Source organism: Sinohyriopsis cumingii, chromosome 17 (assembly GCF_028554795.1).
Source record: "Sinohyriopsis cumingii isolate HCF-2022 chromosome 17, ASM2855479v2, whole genome shotgun sequence".
In the NCBI taxonomy this organism is placed as follows: domain Eukaryota; kingdom Metazoa; phylum Mollusca; class Bivalvia; order Unionida; family Unionidae; genus Sinohyriopsis; species Sinohyriopsis cumingii.
Window position 1 is genome coordinate 4,615,210 of NC_142977.1, and position 19,730 is coordinate 4,634,939.

The following is a 19,730-nucleotide window of genomic DNA, read 5'->3' on the forward strand; positions in this document are numbered from 1 at the left end:
ATTACAAGAGACCTCGGGTGCTGGATTATGGGTCTTGGAGCTGCCTTTGACGTAAAGCAAAACAGTAACAGAGACAACGACGATGATAGTGACTAAGAATGTTTCAGTGAAAATGGTGTCATTAATGCCAAGGCTGTTTGGGAGAAATTCGTACAGACTCATGGTCCTGAGATGGGCGCTTCTCTTGATGATATGGAGGAGTGGATTTGTGATGACAATGATTGCCCCACAGCCGAATACATGTCAGATGAAACTATAATTATTTCTATAGCGAACAAATTTGCAGCAGAAGACGATTCTAACTGGAGTAACACAAGTGTTGAAAGTGATGCAGACGCAGATGTTGCACCCCCCACCCCTCCGCACAGGAAGCAATCAAATATTTTGATATTGCCATAAGGTGGCTGGAGACCCAAAATGTTGACTATGTAAAGCTCATGCAGATGAGAAATCTGAGGGATTTTGCTCGGAAGCAGAGAAACCAAGAAGTAACACACACACACACAAAAAAAAACTAATTTTTTCAAAAAGTGAATTGATATTTGTCAAGCGTGGCACAAACGGCAAGTATTAACTTGTTCTAATTTACGTTGTTTTAAATTTGTAGACCAATTAAATACGTCTGTACTGATTACCCTTGTTTTTTTTGTTTTCCATTTTACTTCTATCACATTCAGAAATATTTATCTATCTATCGTTCGATCGACACTGTTTCTCAAAAAGAGTCGATATTTTGTATATAAAAAAAATGTCTAATTTGGATCAAACAATAAAACTACAATGTATCCAATTCAACATAAAAATTAGTGACGTAGTACACAATGTGTTAAGTGGTACACATGTTAAGCGAACGGAAACCACGTGGAATAATGTTTTCGATGATCGCCTCAATATACTGTAATTTATCCTGAAATTAATGTTGTCCTATGAGGAAATAATAAAGTACACCGTTATGAAGAGATATTTATTAACATTTAATCTCAGAACGATTATAAAGTGAGTATTCAACAGTATAATCTGCCTACTCCCCCTTATTTCTCCGTTATGTCGTCAATCACTTTATTGGTTTTGGGCTTTTTTTATAGGTCCCTCGATAACTCGCGCCTCACTTATAGTGTGGTCGATGTTTCTGGACCCCAATGTGCACGAGTTATCGAGGGAGTGGTGTACCATAACTTCACTGGTTTCTTTATGCAACTATTGTGACAGAACCTTGGATGTAACATACACATCTATAATGGTACCATGACAGAACAATATTATGGCTACACTGAAATGAAAGATAAAAAGGGGATTACAAGTGTATACCTGTACAACACTGATGGATAGGGAATGTCAAGGACCATGAAGTAGTGTATTATAAATACAGTGTACAAGAATCAAGTTGGTTTATCAATGGCACCATTACAACTTCATACTGAATAGAATGTATCACTGTTTGCTCATTCAGTCGTCCAGATTTAGTCCGTATTTTTCATACTTGTCCTTTGTTGTCACACCCTCATGGGCAGCTGAAAAATAGAACATTATCATATCACAGGGGTCTATTCTAAAGATGTACATTTGTGGGATTCACACAAATTTCCATAATACTGTGCATTATATTTTCAATCCCCACCTTTATTTCCTCATTAAATCTCTCGTACATTCAAATACATTCTCCCTTATTTCAACTGAAGGAGTGAATTTCCCCATAAATTTTGTATTCTAGAAGATTACTGAGCTTCACACCTGATCAATGATCTTACCTGTGATTCATACCTGATGAATTATCCAACCTTACCTATAGGTCTTTAAAAAGAAGTTTTCCTTGCGATGTGAATATACACATAGCAAATTATTTTCTTTATAAGTACTATACATTTTCAATTTTCGTAAGCATTTTTAGTAACTTTTGTCCTGCTCCACCCACCCACGCCCACACCAGTACCATGTTATGGTCATAAAAGGTCTATAACAATGAAATCTGTGACATTTGTAACACATCTATATAATTATTGAGCAAACAAGGAAATTAACTTTAGTCACACAGATGTAGAATTACTGGGCAGGCATGGAAGTTAATGAAGGCTATTTCTCAAGGTCATTAAAGTACAAGCAAAGAAAAGGGTAAAAAAAAAAAGAACATAACCAGTGACCTGATAATAAAAACTTGGCTGACATGAGATGAGATAAAAACACTGCAGGATACTATTGTATCACATCAAATGGGCTTTTAAAATTTGAAACAGAAACAACAGAAACTGTAATATAGTGACCTATGACCTTGAAAAGAGGTATTCCAAATGTGGACCAACACAACTTCTATAAATGGTATATCTGTATACTGCACTTCATCCATTTATGATGAAGCCATTGACTAGGAGAAAAAAAACTAAAATATTGTCTTCTGACCTTAACCCTGAAGATAGGACACCCTTAATATGGAATGCAACACATCTTCTAGCATGATGTAATCTTATGTGATTTTAAATCCATTTTTCTCACGTCTCTAAATGTATGGAGCAGAAAGGAAAGTGTGATTGAAAATTAAAGAGCCCCAAGTGGTACATTACATGCCTGCTAATGATGATATGTAAGTATACCAAGTTTCATCCCTTAATCTCAAATAGTGCAACAGTTATATAATGGAATCGAAAGTGTGAAGGAAACCTTAACCCTAACTTAGTCTTGACCTTACAAATACACCTATCAATTTGATACACAAAACACTTTCAATTAATGATATAAAAGTCTATCCAGTTTCATCTATTAATCTCAAATGGCTGTAAACTTATAAAGCCACAAGGAAATGAGGTATTAAAATTTAAAATAATCACCCATTACCTTTACCTTGAAAATAATAATAATAATAATAATAATAATAACGTGGACTTAGTGCAGAACCTAATCTTCAGATGCTCTTTATAATATCATATAACACATAAAAACATATAGAACAAGATTACAAAAAAACCCACCAAGAAATTACAAATCAAACACATGCTGACAATAATTAAGGAACTAAATATTATAAAGTCTTAAAGTCTGTTCTTGTAGTTGAAAGAGGCAAATTTTAAAGCATGATGGAAAATTTTAATGTTGAGTCACGACCTTGACCTTGAAGATAAACCTTCTAATATGGTTTGTAATACAATATCTAGTGATGATGTATAAGTATACGAGGTTTCCGGGGGTCCTGAGTTGCCGAGTGGTCTAAAGCGCCAGCTGTTACGGATCACTGCCATCTCACCGCTGTCTGCATAGGTTCGAGTCTTGGATTCGGCCAATGTAGGTATGTGAGAAAGCTTGCCAGTAGCTTCTTGAGGATCGGTGGTTCTTTCCGGGGATTTCCCGGGTTCTTTCTCCACCATTAATACTGGCTGCCATGTATAGCCTATCGTGTGCTGAAAAATGGCGTTAAACCCTACAACAACAACAACAACAACAACGAGGTTTCCTCACTCAAAGCTCTTAATCTCAGTAGCAACAAGGACAGTATGATGGAAACCTTAAGGATAGGACTACGAATGGTCTAGGCACCATACCATTGTATGATGGAAACCTTAAAGATAGGACTACCAATGGTCTAGGTACCATACCACTGTATGATGGAAACCTAAAAGATAGGACTACCAATGGTTTAAGCACCATACCATTGTATGATGAAATAATATACCAAGCTTCATTATTTGACATAAACCAGTTGTCAAGTTAGACAGTAGAAAGGAAGATGTGACAAAATTTAAAAAGAAACAACCCAAATCAATCTATGGTCTTGACATTGAAGATGGCACCACTAAAATGAAATATGTGAGAGCTTCTAGTAATGATATATATATATATATATATATATATATATATATATATATATATATATATATATATATAAAATAAGTGATTTCTTCACTTAATCTCAAACAATTTAAAAGTTATAAAGTGAATGGAATGTTAAGGAATGCTACCAACATGGAGCAATGACCTTGACCTCAGAGACAGGACATCCAATGTCATTTCTAACAATACGCCCAAGTAGGCCTAATATCACTCACCTGACTTTCATAACTTAACAGTTCACCATTACACTAAGCTACTTAAGTAGTATTATCATAACGTATAAACTATCTCTTAAACTTGGAAACACTGATTTTAGCTATTTTACAATCTCCTGAACAATGGAAACTTTATAACACTGATTGTAGCTATTTTACAATATCGTGAAAAAAGGAAACTATCTAACATTGATTTTAGCTATTTTACAATCTCCTGAACAATGGAAACGTTATAACATTGATTTTAACTATTTTACAATATCCTGAACAAAGGAAACTTTATACCTTTGAATTTAGCTGTTTAACAATATTCTGAAAAAGGAAACTATATAACATTGATTTTAGCTTTTTTAAAATATCCTGATAAAAACTATTTATAAAAATAAGAAATAATTAATATACGCAGTCTCTTCCTTATGATCAAAGTCATCCAAGAACTTATAATATAAACACATTTTCCTCACTGTACAGAAACTGATGAGAAATATAGTCTCTAGATCAAGAGAAGTAACTAACTCAGATGCAAGATATCTCATTAATATACAATGATTTCAGTTATACAACCAGTCCATTACAATGAAAATATAAGCTTGAGGCAGAGCAAATTTTTTTCCAAATGGAGTTCAATCTCCAGAGTGGTAGCTAGCTCAACCAATCAGACATTACTCCATTAAATATCTGTACATCTTGCTCCTAATCAAATTCTTCCAACATCTTGATAAAATAGGACTACTTCACAAGTTTGATCAAAATCTGATCAGGGCTAGAATGGCTAGATTTTTTACAAGCTCTCGGTCAATTTTATGCAAGAACACAGCATTAATATTTATGAATTTCACTTATAATCAAAAAAGACCTTGAAAAGGCCTATTTATCAAGTTTGATAAAATTCCTTTAAAACAAACAGTTTCTAAAGTGGTAAACAAAATTCGCTGCATCTGATGCAAGATCACCTCATAAATATTCATAGGTCTCACACTTAATAAAAATTATCCAACATCTTCATTGTATTTTACTAGGTTTGATAAGAATCAGGTCAGAAATAATCTCAGCCAATCATACACAAGATCACCTCATTAATATTCATAGGTCTCACACTTAATAAAAATTATCCAACATCTTCATTGTATTTTACTAGGTTTGATAAAAATCAGATCAGAAATAATTTCAAGTGGTAAGGCATTCAGCCAATCATACACAAAATCACCTCATTATTATTCATAGGTCTCACAATCATAATAAAAACATTATATGTCTTGATGAATGATATAAGCCTATTTACAGAATCTGATTTTTAACAAAACTAAAGTGTTGACAAGCTTATCCAATAAAGTTTCCCATGAATATGCATGAATTTTTGTATTTAGGCAATGCAACAGCAGCACGATGCTGTTTGTATTTCTTATATTTTTGTACACATAACTATTGCCAATGCAAAAAATACATCCATTTTTGAAAATAGAAATGCATGATGTGGAACAAAAGTAACCAATATCACTGAAATCCTGATTTGTGAAAAGAAAGTCTTGTGGTTGAACAGAGCCAGTTTTCATTACTATGGCAACAGGGTGCAGTTTCAAGGCATACACTGTAAGGAAAGCAGGGTAAATCTTCCTGTCATTTCTTAAATGGGACAACACTGAAACTCTATCATATCTTCACTGATTATTAATTTAATAATCTCAAAGATTAATGCAGTGTACAAAATTTTTATCTGAAACAAGGTTTCCTTATGCTTTTGATCAGAAATGAAGGCATGAATATCTAAGACATACAACGAGTCAAAAGAGGCCTTGATCCTTGTAGTCATTAAAAATAATGACAGCATAAAATGAACCGAACCAAAATGCAGTTGCATTTGTGGAAAAATAAAAATTGAAAATTAGGCACAACAAACATTTAAAAAATGACATACTAATCTGTATGACAGGTAATTACATTTGTTAGAAGAAACTCACACAATACCCCAGCTCTTCTATGTCATGGATCAGCAGCATTTAACTAATTTCAATAAAACCTAGAAAACAGGTCACAGCAACCCAGTTATGATGCATGACATCTTCAGCTAAAGATGCAGCATCACTGCAAGTTTGATTGTAAAAGGTGAAAAAAGTACCAGAATTAGAGTTTGGACACTATGTTTAGGTCATTTTTGATAGATCATGGAATAAAGCTCCAAATGACCCAGATTTGAAGGAGAACATGGTGATTCCTCCAGAATTCGCAGAATGGCAGAAACTTCTTTCATGGTGAAGAAATTTTAGCAGTTCAACAGTCATGATGGCAAAATACATCCTGAATAAATCAACCACTTTCTGTAGTGTAACCTACCACTAAGAATCTAAACATCCTGACCCACAAATTTCCTGGATTAACTTTCAACAGGGCATACAATTTATGAACATACAAGTACATTTTTAAAAGCCAAAGAAATATAAAAATCTCAGATGGAAAATACACCATATAATGTCTCACCTGCACTAAAAGACAGGTGACTGATTAGATGAATGTTGGACCTTGAAACTTATTTGATTGACATGATTACAGCTTAGGTTCCTTTGTAGTATTAACCAGCAAGAATACAGCAATCATTATCTTCGTATCTGGTTACCTGAAAGTCTCTGACCCTCTCAGCCATTTCTTTTAACATATATTTGTGTGCTAGCTTGAAGCGTCAGAGGCTATGGCAGTATTTAACCAAGCCACAATGAAAAACCCAAAAACAAACACCATAACTGCAACCAGTATTCTTTATTTGTAAAACAAAATGCAAAAACGTTATAAGTGTTCTTCATTTACAAGCAAAGTTATATGACTCGATGCCCACTTCCTTTCTGGAACTGAACAAGTACACCAGAACATAACAGAGATAACAATTTTCTGGACACAATATTCTTAAAAAATGATAACTTTCATTCATGCACAAATTATCAGGGCAGTGTGATATAGTAATTAATCTGTCAAGTCATAAACTGGATAAATAAACGAATCTATTTATATGCAATTACTAACAAAAAATTAGTCAAAAGTTAAAAGCAACTTTCTTTGAAAAATAACTGCCAAACTTTATGTCTAAAAAACCAACCACTGTATGATTCACACTTGTGTTGAATGACAGGATGAGTGAAAAGTTTATAACAAGAGTCCCATGAGACTTTCTTATCACTTGGAAACAACACCATGATATGAAGTATGAAAGTCACCCCTTCTGCTGCCTTCCAAAATGATAATGTTAACATTGCAAGACATAATAACTCCAATAACATGCTTGGGCATACACCATCATTATTTAAACTTACCTATTCTACCAAGCACCATCTGTCCAACATCTTTAATCTCATTGTATTCATGTAACTTGTCAATATGTTGCTGTAACTCCTCCACATTATACCCCCTAAAACAATGACAAATTAAAAAAAGATTTGAAACAATTTGTATTGTTATTGTTGGAAAACAATATCTGAAATCTAGAATGAGAAAATGCTAACCATGTACAGGGCAGATTAGCGAAATGTGCCTGGATAAGATTGGTGCCAGGGTCATGACTACTGATTCTCATCCATGTTACAGATGAACCTTGGGAAATTGTGACCCTTACTTTTCTTGTCATGGGTCAGTTATCTACTGTTGCTTGCCTAAAGTATTCCATGAACAGTGTTATGACTGAAAGTTCTATCACAAGTCCAAAAGTATAGCCTTTTCTAAATGAATTCCAGTGGTGTTCTGATGTAGCAATAGCCTAGCAGTGTTGATGTGCTAACAATCTTAATGTATCACAATGATGTAATCCAAACTGTCTCTAGCTGAATTCGAAATAATCCCAAAACAGTGATTTAGTCTGAAAGTATTAATGAGCACTCTGTTAATCCAATGAATAATTTAAATTACAGATTCCTCTCAAATCTGAACACAACTGAAGTTAAAGATAGAATAAAAAATTATTTTTACTAGAACCTTATATGAAAACCTAACATACAATAAGAGACCAGAGGGTCAGAAGTTCATTTCTAGAACATTCTAAGTTGTAAACAAGGCAGGTCCCTCACTAAAACTTTAGTAAAGAACATGGCAAATATCAGAGACCAGGAACTTTCTAGGGAAAAACCAATGTCCTGAACTCAAATACAAACATACAGGTTTATCTACAAGTAATATTTTTCTTAAAAGATAATCTAGAATCACAGACAAAAATCAGCTACGAAATATGTTGTTTACAAAATGACCCGTACAGGACACACGGTACTAATTCAACTCCAATAGTGAACATATGGAAACATATTCAAAATTCAGTAACTTAAAATTTCTGGATGCTGATGATGAGACCTATAATTCTCCATGCACATCTAACCTTGGTGCAAGCTTATGTGTGGAGAACACCATATGACCCACGGCATTTTGTTTACATACTTGTGCATGAAACACATGTTATTGATTCTGCACCAAATGAATTAGGTTCTGCTTTCAGTACTGAGTACTCCTGAGTCAAGCATGTAAGAATGCTAAAATTGCATCAGTAGAAATTTGTCAATATTTTTTTTACATTACATATAGGATAAGCTCTCAAAAGATAATTTTCCTAAAATTTTAATTTTCATTGTTAACCAATTATCGACCACCAAACCTGTAAATACTCTATTATTTCTTCACCCATTTCTAGACTGGTTCACAGTTCTTCTGTACAATCTTTAATCATGGTCAAAAGTGAAGCATACAATACTGATACACATAACAGGTTTCAGAAATCTACTACTTGACAACCCTCAGCTAAAGAACCCAATCTTAATTTCAAGAAAAATTATGTCAAATGCATGTAAAGAACTATGAATACTGTTTTGTATATTTAATTTATTTTGTGCACTTAATGTTTGTCCATTATGGAGAGCAGAATTTTAAGTTAGGCAAACAATAATAAGTGTTTCTGGCTGAATCTAACTTCCTAGTGTCATTACAGAGCCAAACAACAACAAAAAAACACTAGTTTTTCAAGTTGGCCAATTGTCCGTTTCTCAATGCTGACCCTTGCACTTTTTTCCATTTTTAAAAAAAAAATCACAAGAAATCCACATTAAACATATATGCTTAAAAACACACATGACCTGACTTATCTAATTTTAAAACCAGTGCAGTAGGAAACATTTTGTTTTGCCTTATGTGTATTTAACTTATTCTGCATGCTTGCCATTTTTGTCCATGAACAAGGATTAAGGTTTGACTCATACCTGCTTTTTGTATGTTTATAAGTTATAAACAGATGTTTACCTGTGTTTGAGTTCAAGACCTAGCTTTGATTATGACCCTCGGTTCTAGAAATGAATTAACGTTTACCGTTAGGGGTAATTTTCCATAAAGATGATTGAGATTTTCACAAAAGATTGTTGTTACATAGGTCAAGTTGAAATGTTCACCATATGCCAATTCAAATTACACGCTTTCATTTTAATGCCATTTATAAAGAAGAAATAACATTCAATTTGAACCACTGTGCTCGTTTTTATGCCGACGCTGGTGCCATGTGTCGCGACTCATGCGTAGCTCACAAATATGCATGCATATCATCACTTAGAAAATTATGTATAATCATTATTTGAAAATTTATAACTATAATTTGCCCAAGTTCTTCCTTAATTTACAAATATCCTATGGGTAAATTACTTCTGATTAACACCATAACTTCAAGCAGGCATTGATAGTTTAAATTCAGCCTCACCTGTATAAGGTTGAAATCAACAAGACTGTTCATTCCTTCTTTAAATTCTGTCTGTATAAGTATTTACTGTTGTGTTAAGATATAATCTGAGTGGAATTAGAACTGGTCATTGGAATTATAAAGTGTTCATTGATATTTTGGACTCAAACATTATGTTGGGGTTACTGTGAATTCATTCAAAGACATTCTGGATTATATCGCTGTGATACACCAAGACTATTGGTGCATCAGCACATTCAAGATTGGAATTCATTCGGAACACTACACTTTCAGACTTGTCATCACATTTTTAGGATCCTGTGGTATTTAATTCCCAATACTGTAAGTTCCTTTTAAATTTTTACTTTGTATTCTAGGAAAATAAATTATGCTGAATTTTGCAAAACCTGTTGGTTTGGCTTTTTCTGTTACATAGCTTAATATCATGGAGTCATAACAATACTCAAAATAGAATTAAAATACATTTAATAAATAATTAGTAACATAAATTGCTAACATAATTAAAGTAAAAGAAAATTAATGGTGGGGTTGCCATGAAGACATGGAAATTGTAAGTTTCTGAGTTACATTATTTGTCATTTTGTTCTGCGGAATCTCTCAGAATACAAATAATCGGCTTCCTTGACTTGGTGCCAACTCGAAAACCAATTCTGTTATTCTCATGCAAAACTCTATATCCAAAATGGTCCAATTACCCTGTCCATACTGATTTTTTTATTCCAAATTAAAGACACCATTGCCTATTTTTTTCAGAGAAAAATGCAAGATATTAGTAGCAGTGTCAACACAACATTAAAATTTTGTTTAAGTCCACAACGCCCCCAAAAAGTAAGATGCAGTGTTCTGTGTAAACACTGCTTATGTATGATCATGGAAGAATCTGGAAGATCGTGTTCAGTAAAAATGTGTTCAAGAGAACCCAATACTCACCTGTGAACTTCATTATGCCAAGAAAAAATTATGTTTCTTAATGCGCTTGATTTAAAATAAGACTGTCAGGTTCATTTTTTATTATTATTATAACATTATGCATGTATATTTCAGGAAATTATATTTTTAACCATGGGGGAAAAAGTGCTAGGGTCAGCAATGAGAAATGGATGGTTGGCTGACTGGAAACACTTTTTTTGTTTGGCCTTATAATGACATGAACAAGTTAGACTTTTAACATATCAGGGTAGGCACATAATCGTCTATTTGATAATTGAACATTTAGGGACAAAATTCCCACTATTGTTAAGAAGAGGGCAGGAGGTATTTTTCAGAATATTGGAGGAATGTAATAAAGAAATAAAGCTAGGTCTTGAAAATATGATGCACATTGATGGACACAACTACTACCAAAAAATGCTACCTGCTTTTTGCTGTGACGACAATAAATTTATAGTAACGGGATGAAATTTCAATCACCCAGCTCAAAACGACAATTTCCAGAACTTTTGCCACTTTTCAAAGTCACTTGCTCAATGAGATGCTGATTCAGCAGTGACAAGTATTTCTCTATAATGAAAACTATTTGTGCTAGCACAAGGATATTATGATGAGGCGTGAAAAGGTTTTGTTAGGTACTATAAACCAAACCAGTGCAGGCTCTCTAGGGCCAACCAGAATAGGGTCACAGGTAAAGATACCAATAGCTATCCGGCTACTCTATTATCCACCCACTGGTAATAACCTGGTTAATAACATGAGCCACAGGGTACCCATTTACCATAAACAACTTTCTGGCCAGTGCTTGTAAAGGCAGCACCCACTTTGTTTTCATGCTGACAGTCCTTTTGATTGAGCCACAAATACAGGTACTTTATCAGTGACAAGCAAGGTCTGCCTCTTGACCTAAATCCCACAGCTTGTTTTCTTGCGTGACAACTTTTTTTACTGACCTGTGAGTATGGTACAGTGGCAAGTAACAGAGGGTGGGTTATTTGATCTTCACGCACAACTGACATGTGTTCAGATGCAACCTTGAATAGAATTCACAAATTGTGCGATGAAGCTCAGTGTCTATTATCAGTGAGGCCAAGGACAGGAAACCAGAAAATATTAATGCTGGCTAGATTTACTAGATGATGATGGAGGATTTCATAACTTTATCACAAAATAAGGATGAATTCTTGTACTTTGTACCAGATGATATTAGGTAGCGATATGTAGAGGATACTGTGAATTAACAAATGTTGACTTAACTTCAGGTTTGTATACATTTAATAAGGGGTATAATGCTAAATAAAGTGAGAGAACACAATAAAGAAGTGAGGGAAAGCATGTTACTAAGATGCAGGGGGACAATGGTGAGCACACAATAAATAAGTGAATGGGTAATAAAGTAAGGGAACGTGTAAAAAGAAGGGAGCACATAATAAAGTAAGGGAATGTATCGCAAAAATTAGTAGAATGCTGTTTCCACAGCAAAAACTCCTGTATTTAATATATTTCCCTTTGACCTGGTACCCAGGTAACTGATCATTAGAATCAACAAGTACCAGTAAAAGCTGTCTAAAAATTTTGACAGATTTAGTTACATGACTCTTTCTTCTAACAGGATACAGCCTTTAGGTGTAAGAATATGTTGGCTATCACTTTAATGACATTTGCACAATTCTTGGAAATACGGTAGCTCATATCTTTGAAATTTTTATTTTATTTTCTTCTCTGTGATCCCTCAGCTTATTTCCATTTTCTACAACTTTTTCTTATAATTTCAGAGATCAATTTCTTTCTTGCACTCTGATGGGAGGAAGGTGAGTAGACATACAGATCCATTGTCTCATCCAAAAAGAGGACAATAACAGCATTCATTCTGTTTGTAAAAGGTTTGATTGGGATCGAGATTGAGCCTAGACTCTTTCCATCTTTCAACATAGTGGAAGTTTGTCATGTGCTCATGTAAGGGATAGGAGGTTGTACAGATGACAAGCTTTTGAGATATGATATGTAACATAGCTGCAAACCCCTGAATACAAAAATACAGACTGCTTGTGTCAAAACTACTGATTTTCAAGAACAAATGCTGATTTTTAAAATTTTAATGCTTATGTAACTATTTACAAATATACAACCATCAGTAAAGTAGGACAGTGCTTTACATAATTATTTAATGTCAAAGATGCATGTGTTGTACCATGTTCCATTTGGGTGCAAGAGTGAAACACACTCAGACACAGGCTGTTTATGGTAGCCTTTTCCACACCTTATTTTTTCCCCAGTCATTATCGATTTGAATGTATCAACTTTCATTGATGATCTCAATTCTCTGTGATTTTCTTATTGAACTGTTTTCGTTCAAGCATGCAAGTAATCCTTTGCGATTTTACTGTCTGGAAAACTTGTGCAAAATAAATCACCAGCAGCACTAGTAACTGAACGAGGAAGGATAATTTCCAAAATTTAATAAACCGAATTTCGATCGAATTAGATCAAGGTTCTCTCTGGTATTTATATACATCATAAGTTCAGGCTGAGTTGTGAGATGAAGCAGCAAGCTGATGTTTATTAGCTTTTTCGTGCTCTTTATTTCATGGGCGCCTCCATGCCAAATAGCGAAATTACATTACACAATTTGCAAAACATAGAGTTTTCTCCTTTACTAGATGGTTTCACAAATCTAAATAAGACAGCACAATTGTCCATCTAGTTCTGTTTTCTTGTCTTTCCTGGAGAAAATTCTGCTTTCCTATTCAAAATGATTAGAAGTTGAATATTACGAAGATGAGATACAGTGACACCAGTAACTTTTTGTGAAATCCAATATGACGGATAAAGACGCATTGTAGCCTTGATTTCGAATGAACCAATCATATTCTAGAACTTTATTCCTATATACATGCAAAACATTTCTATCAGAATGGAACCAAGTGCCCGTTCTAAACTGAAAATTGCAAGGAATTTTTTAAAATATTTTTTTAAAATACAAAACCGAATTTTTTTGCCCCAAAAAACGTACACCCGTATTCAGGTCCAAAATACGGGACAAATATGGAAAAAAACGGGACACTTGGCAGCTATGATGTAATTTGTGTGTGTAAAAAGCTCCAACATTATAATTCTGCTCAGTGGAGATAATGGTTTAAATGTAGCCATGTTGACAGAGGTATCACAAATAACTTGGTTGCCATGGCTATACTTTTACATGGGAAATACTCTCAGCTTCCTACAATTTTGTTAATACATTTTTTATATACAGAAAAACGAAAAAGCTCACTGTTCTTCCAACTCCTTTATCTTCTTCTGTGTTTCTTTTAACTTTTGTTGCAGAGTTGCTACCTCACACTTCAGATCATCAAGGGAACCTGTGATGGGTGACGATGATGCTGACTGCTGACACTGCACCCGGGACTGCAGCTGAACCAAAAGGATCAACTTATTACCTCCCCTTGTTTAACGAAGAATGCAAGAAATAGTGACCATAATGTAGTCCATTGATAGCATCAATGTCAACTCAGTGTGAAAGTTTTCAAGCAAGCTTTTAACTCAGAAAATATGCAGATGCAGAATTTGGTAGAACCCATGCATTCCAATATAAGAAATTAATAACCAAAACAAAGCAATCTTTATAAACTCAATCCCATGAATACACTAATTGATTTCGGGGAACCATTCTGCCCATATTTCAAAGGTGATACAAATAACTAGTCTGAATTCTCAATAAATAATGACCTTTCTAAAATAATACCCTTTCTCAAATTCACAACTTCATGCACTCACGAAAATCTCATTTTTAGTAAAATCCATGACAACTGGTAAATGTACCCATGACAACTGGTAAATGTACCCATGACAACTGGTAAATGTACCCATGAAAATAGATAATTTACAGCACCAGCATGAATATTGCAATTTTAAAAAAACAAAAATCTCTAAGGCTCCAAGAGAACTGGAACATTTCTTTAATGTTAGATGAATTTAAACGGTAAGAACAAGACTTACTGGTGATTTGAAGGAACTTTTAAGTCCTGATGTCTTGCACTTTGCTCTATTTGTTCTGTAAATATAACATGAAAAATGTGTATGAAAAATACTTATTCCAAAAGAATGCAAGTGGATGAGATAAACTTCATTGGCAAATTCCTATGCTTCATTCCACCCTAATACCACCTGACCCAGACTTTGACCCTGAGGTCAAAATTCAATATCCATGATATGCCTATTTCCTTTACGACTTCATTCACCTTGTTTCTAAAAATAAAGTTTGAAATAGTACTGCAATTTATATTTGTGTCAATCTGACTTCTTCTTGGACTAAGGAACCAAATATACCACCCTCTTGTGCATGCTCACAATGTGAACCACATAACTGTTCCATGAGCCACATAACTTTTCCATGAGCCAAATAACTATTCCATGAGCCACATAATTATTCCATGAGCCACATAATTATTCCATGAGCCACATAACTGTTCCATGAGCCACATAACTATTCCATGAGCCACATAATTATTCCATGAGCCACATAACTATTCCATGAGCCACATAATTATTCCATGAGCCAAATAACTATTCCATATGTTGTGAATCTGACTTTGAATTTAAACTTAGAAATGTAATAATAAACAGAAAGAAGGAGGAAGTACAAAACATCCCTACCATTAAACCATGGAGGATAATAACTGACAAAAGTTAGAACCAATAAAATAAACACATTCACCCCTTTTGTTTGTTCTTATTCTTAATCACTATCTCACACTAGCCAAGCTATGTCCTCATTGTCACACACTAACCAAGCTATGTCCCCATTGTCACACACTAACCAAGCTATGTCCCCATTGTCACACACTAACCAAGCTGGAATTAACTACTGTGCACATTTCCAGTTCAGGATTGTTCAAGCCCATCTGTGAATACATTCAAGTGCATGTCAACAATGTAATGTGGCACATTAAATTAAATATTAGTTATTATTCTTAAATTTAATGCTTATATAGTTTAACCAAAGTCTATTCAATTCTGATTGTTGAATGCTCTGCACCCTTAAATGTCATCAAAAAATGTCCAGATAAAAAGTATTGATTGCTAAAGACTTTACACTGGTGGCCAGGTACTAAAGTCAAGAAAAGAGGATGTCAGTTCTATCATAGCAAATAACACAGTAGCACATATTTTTCAACATATGCAGCTTTCTTTGTGACATCATAGTACACGGCATTCTATCTTGTTTGTCTTTGTCCAAAAATGCCCATGGCATGTACTTTAACATTGACTTAGCTATATATATTTCTATATAATGATCTATTAAATATGGATGTACAAGGATAAAAATAAAGTGAATATTCACCACTTAAAGGCATGTGTAACCAAATTCCATAGAATTAACACTCATTAGTCCATATTCAGAGTGTACATGAACTGCACAACTTGTACTTTGTTCGGGAATTGTTTTAAACTTCCAGATCAATTATCAGAACTGAACTCGCATCAATTTTAATGAGTTGGATATATTATTTCTTTTATACAATTTTCTTGGAAACCATGTTTCACATACAAGAACAATCCTGAAATACAGGAATTATAATTTGTTTTAATAGTAATATAGAGCAAAATGAAATATGATTTGAGAAATTTTGATATGAATTATTTATTTTACTCCTAGATATAACTCTTGTATGCATGCGTTCAGAGTGATGAAACTCCAAAACGTATTGAATTATTGAGATATTTGATGATGGCGAAATAAATCTTATCTTCGCTTGAAAACATAAACTGGCTCATCCAAATATGGCAACCGTGTTGCTAAAGAAACTCTGTTTGATTTGAAATGCCAACAAGTTGACACTGTTCAGGACCCCCTGGCAAGGATAGAACTTATAAATCAGTGAATGAAATGATTAAGTTTTGTGCATTTTTTTATATCCTTAAAGCCTTTTTTTTTTAAATCAACAGGGGCGGTACAAAAAAAAACAAATGGGATGGTGTAAAACTGCTCATCTATTACAAATATGTTCAGTTGTGATTCAGTGAACACATTAAAATGAAGGATGTATACAAAATAAAGCTTTATTTGTTAAATTATATCAGGCTCAAAATCTATGTATGATGTTTACCCGAACAGGCATCATACTTGTCAGGGTAGATGTCTTATAAATAATGTAGGACTAAGTCGACATGCCTTGTTCGACTGACCCACTGTTAACTGGGGATTGTACATATTAATTTCCCCCTGAATCAAGTGCCTGTGCCCCCACCACCTTTTCAGTGTGTAGCCGGAATGCTGTATTATCACAGTATTTAGAGCTCTTATTGGTAGATAATACAATTTTTTTGGTATTGCTGCTTACTTATAATTTGTAAAGTTCCAATGACTTTCCCTCTTTCTATTCCTATAAAAAAAATGTTGCCAATCGAAGTGCGTAAATGTAAATAAAACAGCATATGGTGGCTGACCCAGATTAACATACCATAGGGGAACCAATCTAAATTATCGTGGTATTTGGTCGATATTGGCTACCATGAATTAAACTGTAACCTTAACCTTGAAAGGACATGTATATCTCGGTATATGACCTATAATCATCATACATCAGACGATACACTGAATATATTTATTAAAGCAAAATGCATGTATAGCAAGTTCGATTGGAGTTTTGTATATGATGATCAACGTAATTACATGCACTTTAAAAAAAAGTGATGTTCATTCTCTTTCATTGTAAACTTTTTTTTTAAATGTTGATATTTTAGATGAAATTGTGCTTAAGTTATTTGCGTCCTTAGTGGTTATAGCTTTAAATCTGTAAATAACCGCTGGACAGTACGTGTCCAAAATTAATCGGAAAATCCCGTTTGCCGTGATAATACAGTATTGGAGTATAAGCATGATTAGTCCTACATGTAAGACCTCGACGCTGATACCTATGTTTTGGGCGTCTGGAAAACATAAATAATATGTGATACATATTGTCGGACTAACGCAGGATGTGCATTTGTTTTTGTTGAAACCACTACACTATCGCTGTTGATCTTAAGAACATGGAGGATATAAACAATCTTGTAATACAAATATTAAAGACACGGTGGTTCGTAAATCAAACCAAGGAATTTTATAAAATGCCGCATACAGGCGATATGGTGTCGACATCCTTTTCTCTGGAGCAGTTCAAACATGGCGCCAAACGTCAAGTTGCAGTTACTCCAACAGCGCAATAAAATTTTGAGTTACCTCCCGTATACAACTGAAATTGGGTTTGCAAATCTCAGAGCCATAATAAAGGTGTTGTGTACGCAGTAGAAATAAAAGGAACAATATACAAGAAATTAAAAGACAATAATAATAATAATAATAATAATAATAATTTTTGTTTGTTCGGTCGGCCAATTTTGGTGAACTATATCAGACAGAACAAGAAGGACGAGAGAAGGATGAGAGAAATCAAGAGACAAATTTTGGGAACCAATCAGTTTATTAAGGAGTCGGGCAGCATTTAAAAAGATAATTGGGAAGTAATTGACGGCTGCAATCTTCCCGTGAATGTGTTCAATGCCTTCCTTTGCTAGGAAAATTATTTCCTGCTCCAGCCCTTTGATCATATGTATGTACGTCATATATAATGAATATTATGTCCCTAAACAGAATTTGAAAACATGTTAGATGTATGTGAAATCCAGTATCTACCTCAGAAGAAAAAATACTATTCTACTTCGAGGACAGAACTAAAAAATTCCCACTTAGTAGAATATTATGTATTTTTTACATTAAAAAAATCCCAAAATAAAATAGAAAACATTTGGCAGCATTTATCATATAGATTTTAGATAAAGATGTATTGCGGACTAGAAACAAGTGTAGGCTAATAAATTTCAGACGCAACAATGGGGAGAAAATTAATTTCCAATGATTTGAGCAATAGATAATCTGTCTTGAATGCACGTGTTCTCAACTCATGGCGTTGGAGAAGTTTTAGATCCCTAATTTAAAACTTAAAGATACAGTTGATCAAAAGGAGGTTCAAACGTTGTTTAAAACTGGAAAACTTGATCAAAACTGTACTGTCCCGGAGTTTCTTGCATCACTTCGTATGATTAAGGATAAATTACATTCTAGCTGAGGTCGATGAATTTTTGAAAGGGAAAACTATGCTCGAGCTGAGGTCGTGGACTTTTTGAAAGGATAAACGTTGTTGAATCTGAACTGGTGGACTTTTTGAAAGGGCAACTTTGTCCCAGCTGAGGTCGTGGACTTTTTGAAAGGGAAAACTATGCTCGAGCTGAGGTCGTGGACTATTTGAAAGGGAAAACTATGCTCTAGCTGAGGTCGTGGACGTTTTGAAAGGGCAACTGTGTTCGTGCTGAGGTCGTGGACTTTCCAAAAGGGTAAACTATGTTCGAGCTGAGGGCGTGAACCTTTTAAAGGATAAACGTTGTTGCACATGAGGTCGTGGACTTTTTGAAAGGGCAACTTTGTCCCAGCTGAGGTCGTGAACTTTTTGAAAGGGAAAACTATGCTCAAGCTGAGGTCGTGAACTATTTAAAAGGGAAAACAATGCTCGAGCTGAGGTCGTGGACTTTTTAAAGGATAAACGTTGTTGCACATGAGGTCGTGGACTTTTTGAAAGGGCAACTTTGTCCCAGCTGAGGTCGTGAACTTTTAGAAAGGGTAAACTATGTTCGAGCTGAGGTCATGGGCATTTTAAAGAGTGTGTTTCATGTGGAACAATTTAGAGCTTGTAATTTTTAAGATTCCACACCTTATTGCCTACAACCAATTTTTGTGCCTCTTTCTTAGGTTTCTTTGTTTTGTTTCCAATCCATTTTTTTTTTGTTAAAAAAGATTTAAAAAAGCATGCAACAGGACCTCTGTTTGAAGAAACAATAACACGGTAATTAGTCCATGAACATCGTACATCTTATGTATTGCGAGAGGGAGGATGATTACAAAAGAGAAATGAATATTTAACGTTAATATTTATGTGTGATGGACTATACTCCCTAAATGGTTCCCATTTTTCCTTCACTTTTTTTGGCATGTTTTGTTTTAAACTTATCATTATTTCAATTTCATT

The 19,730-nt window shown here is 34.2% G+C and overlaps 1 protein-coding gene across 1 annotated transcript; it reads right to left on the reverse strand.

The window, feature by feature from the left end:
* Positions 1-1,335: 1,335 nt before the first annotated feature.
* Positions 1,336-17,861, reverse strand: LOC149777675 (DNA repair protein SWI5 homolog). The gene is made up of 5 exons (XM_089938721.1): positions 17,790-17,861; positions 14,665-14,719; positions 13,940-14,079; positions 7,331-7,425; positions 1,336-1,511 (listed from the first exon to the last, which is right to left on the reverse strand). The coding sequence occupies exons 1-5, from the start codon at positions 17,807-17,809 to the stop codon at positions 1,447-1,449; spliced, it is 375 nt and encodes a 124-aa protein (XP_089794847.1). The 5' UTR covers positions 17,810-17,861; the 3' UTR covers positions 1,336-1,446.
* Positions 17,862-19,730: the final 1,869 nt, after the last annotated feature.

Excerpts from the sequence above, each read along its gene's own strand:
- LOC149777675 (XM_089938721.1), bottom strand. The coding sequence starts at position 17,809 with ATGTCGACACCATATCGCCT. Across the intron at positions 14,720-17,789 it reads ATGTCGACACCATATCGCCT|AACAAATAGAGCAAAGTGCA; the intron begins GTATGCGGCATT and ends TTATATTTACAG. Across the intron at positions 14,080-14,664 it reads AAAGTTCCTTCAAATCACCA|CTGCAGTCCCGGGTGCAGTG; the intron begins GTAAGTCTTGTT and ends CTTTTGGTTCAG.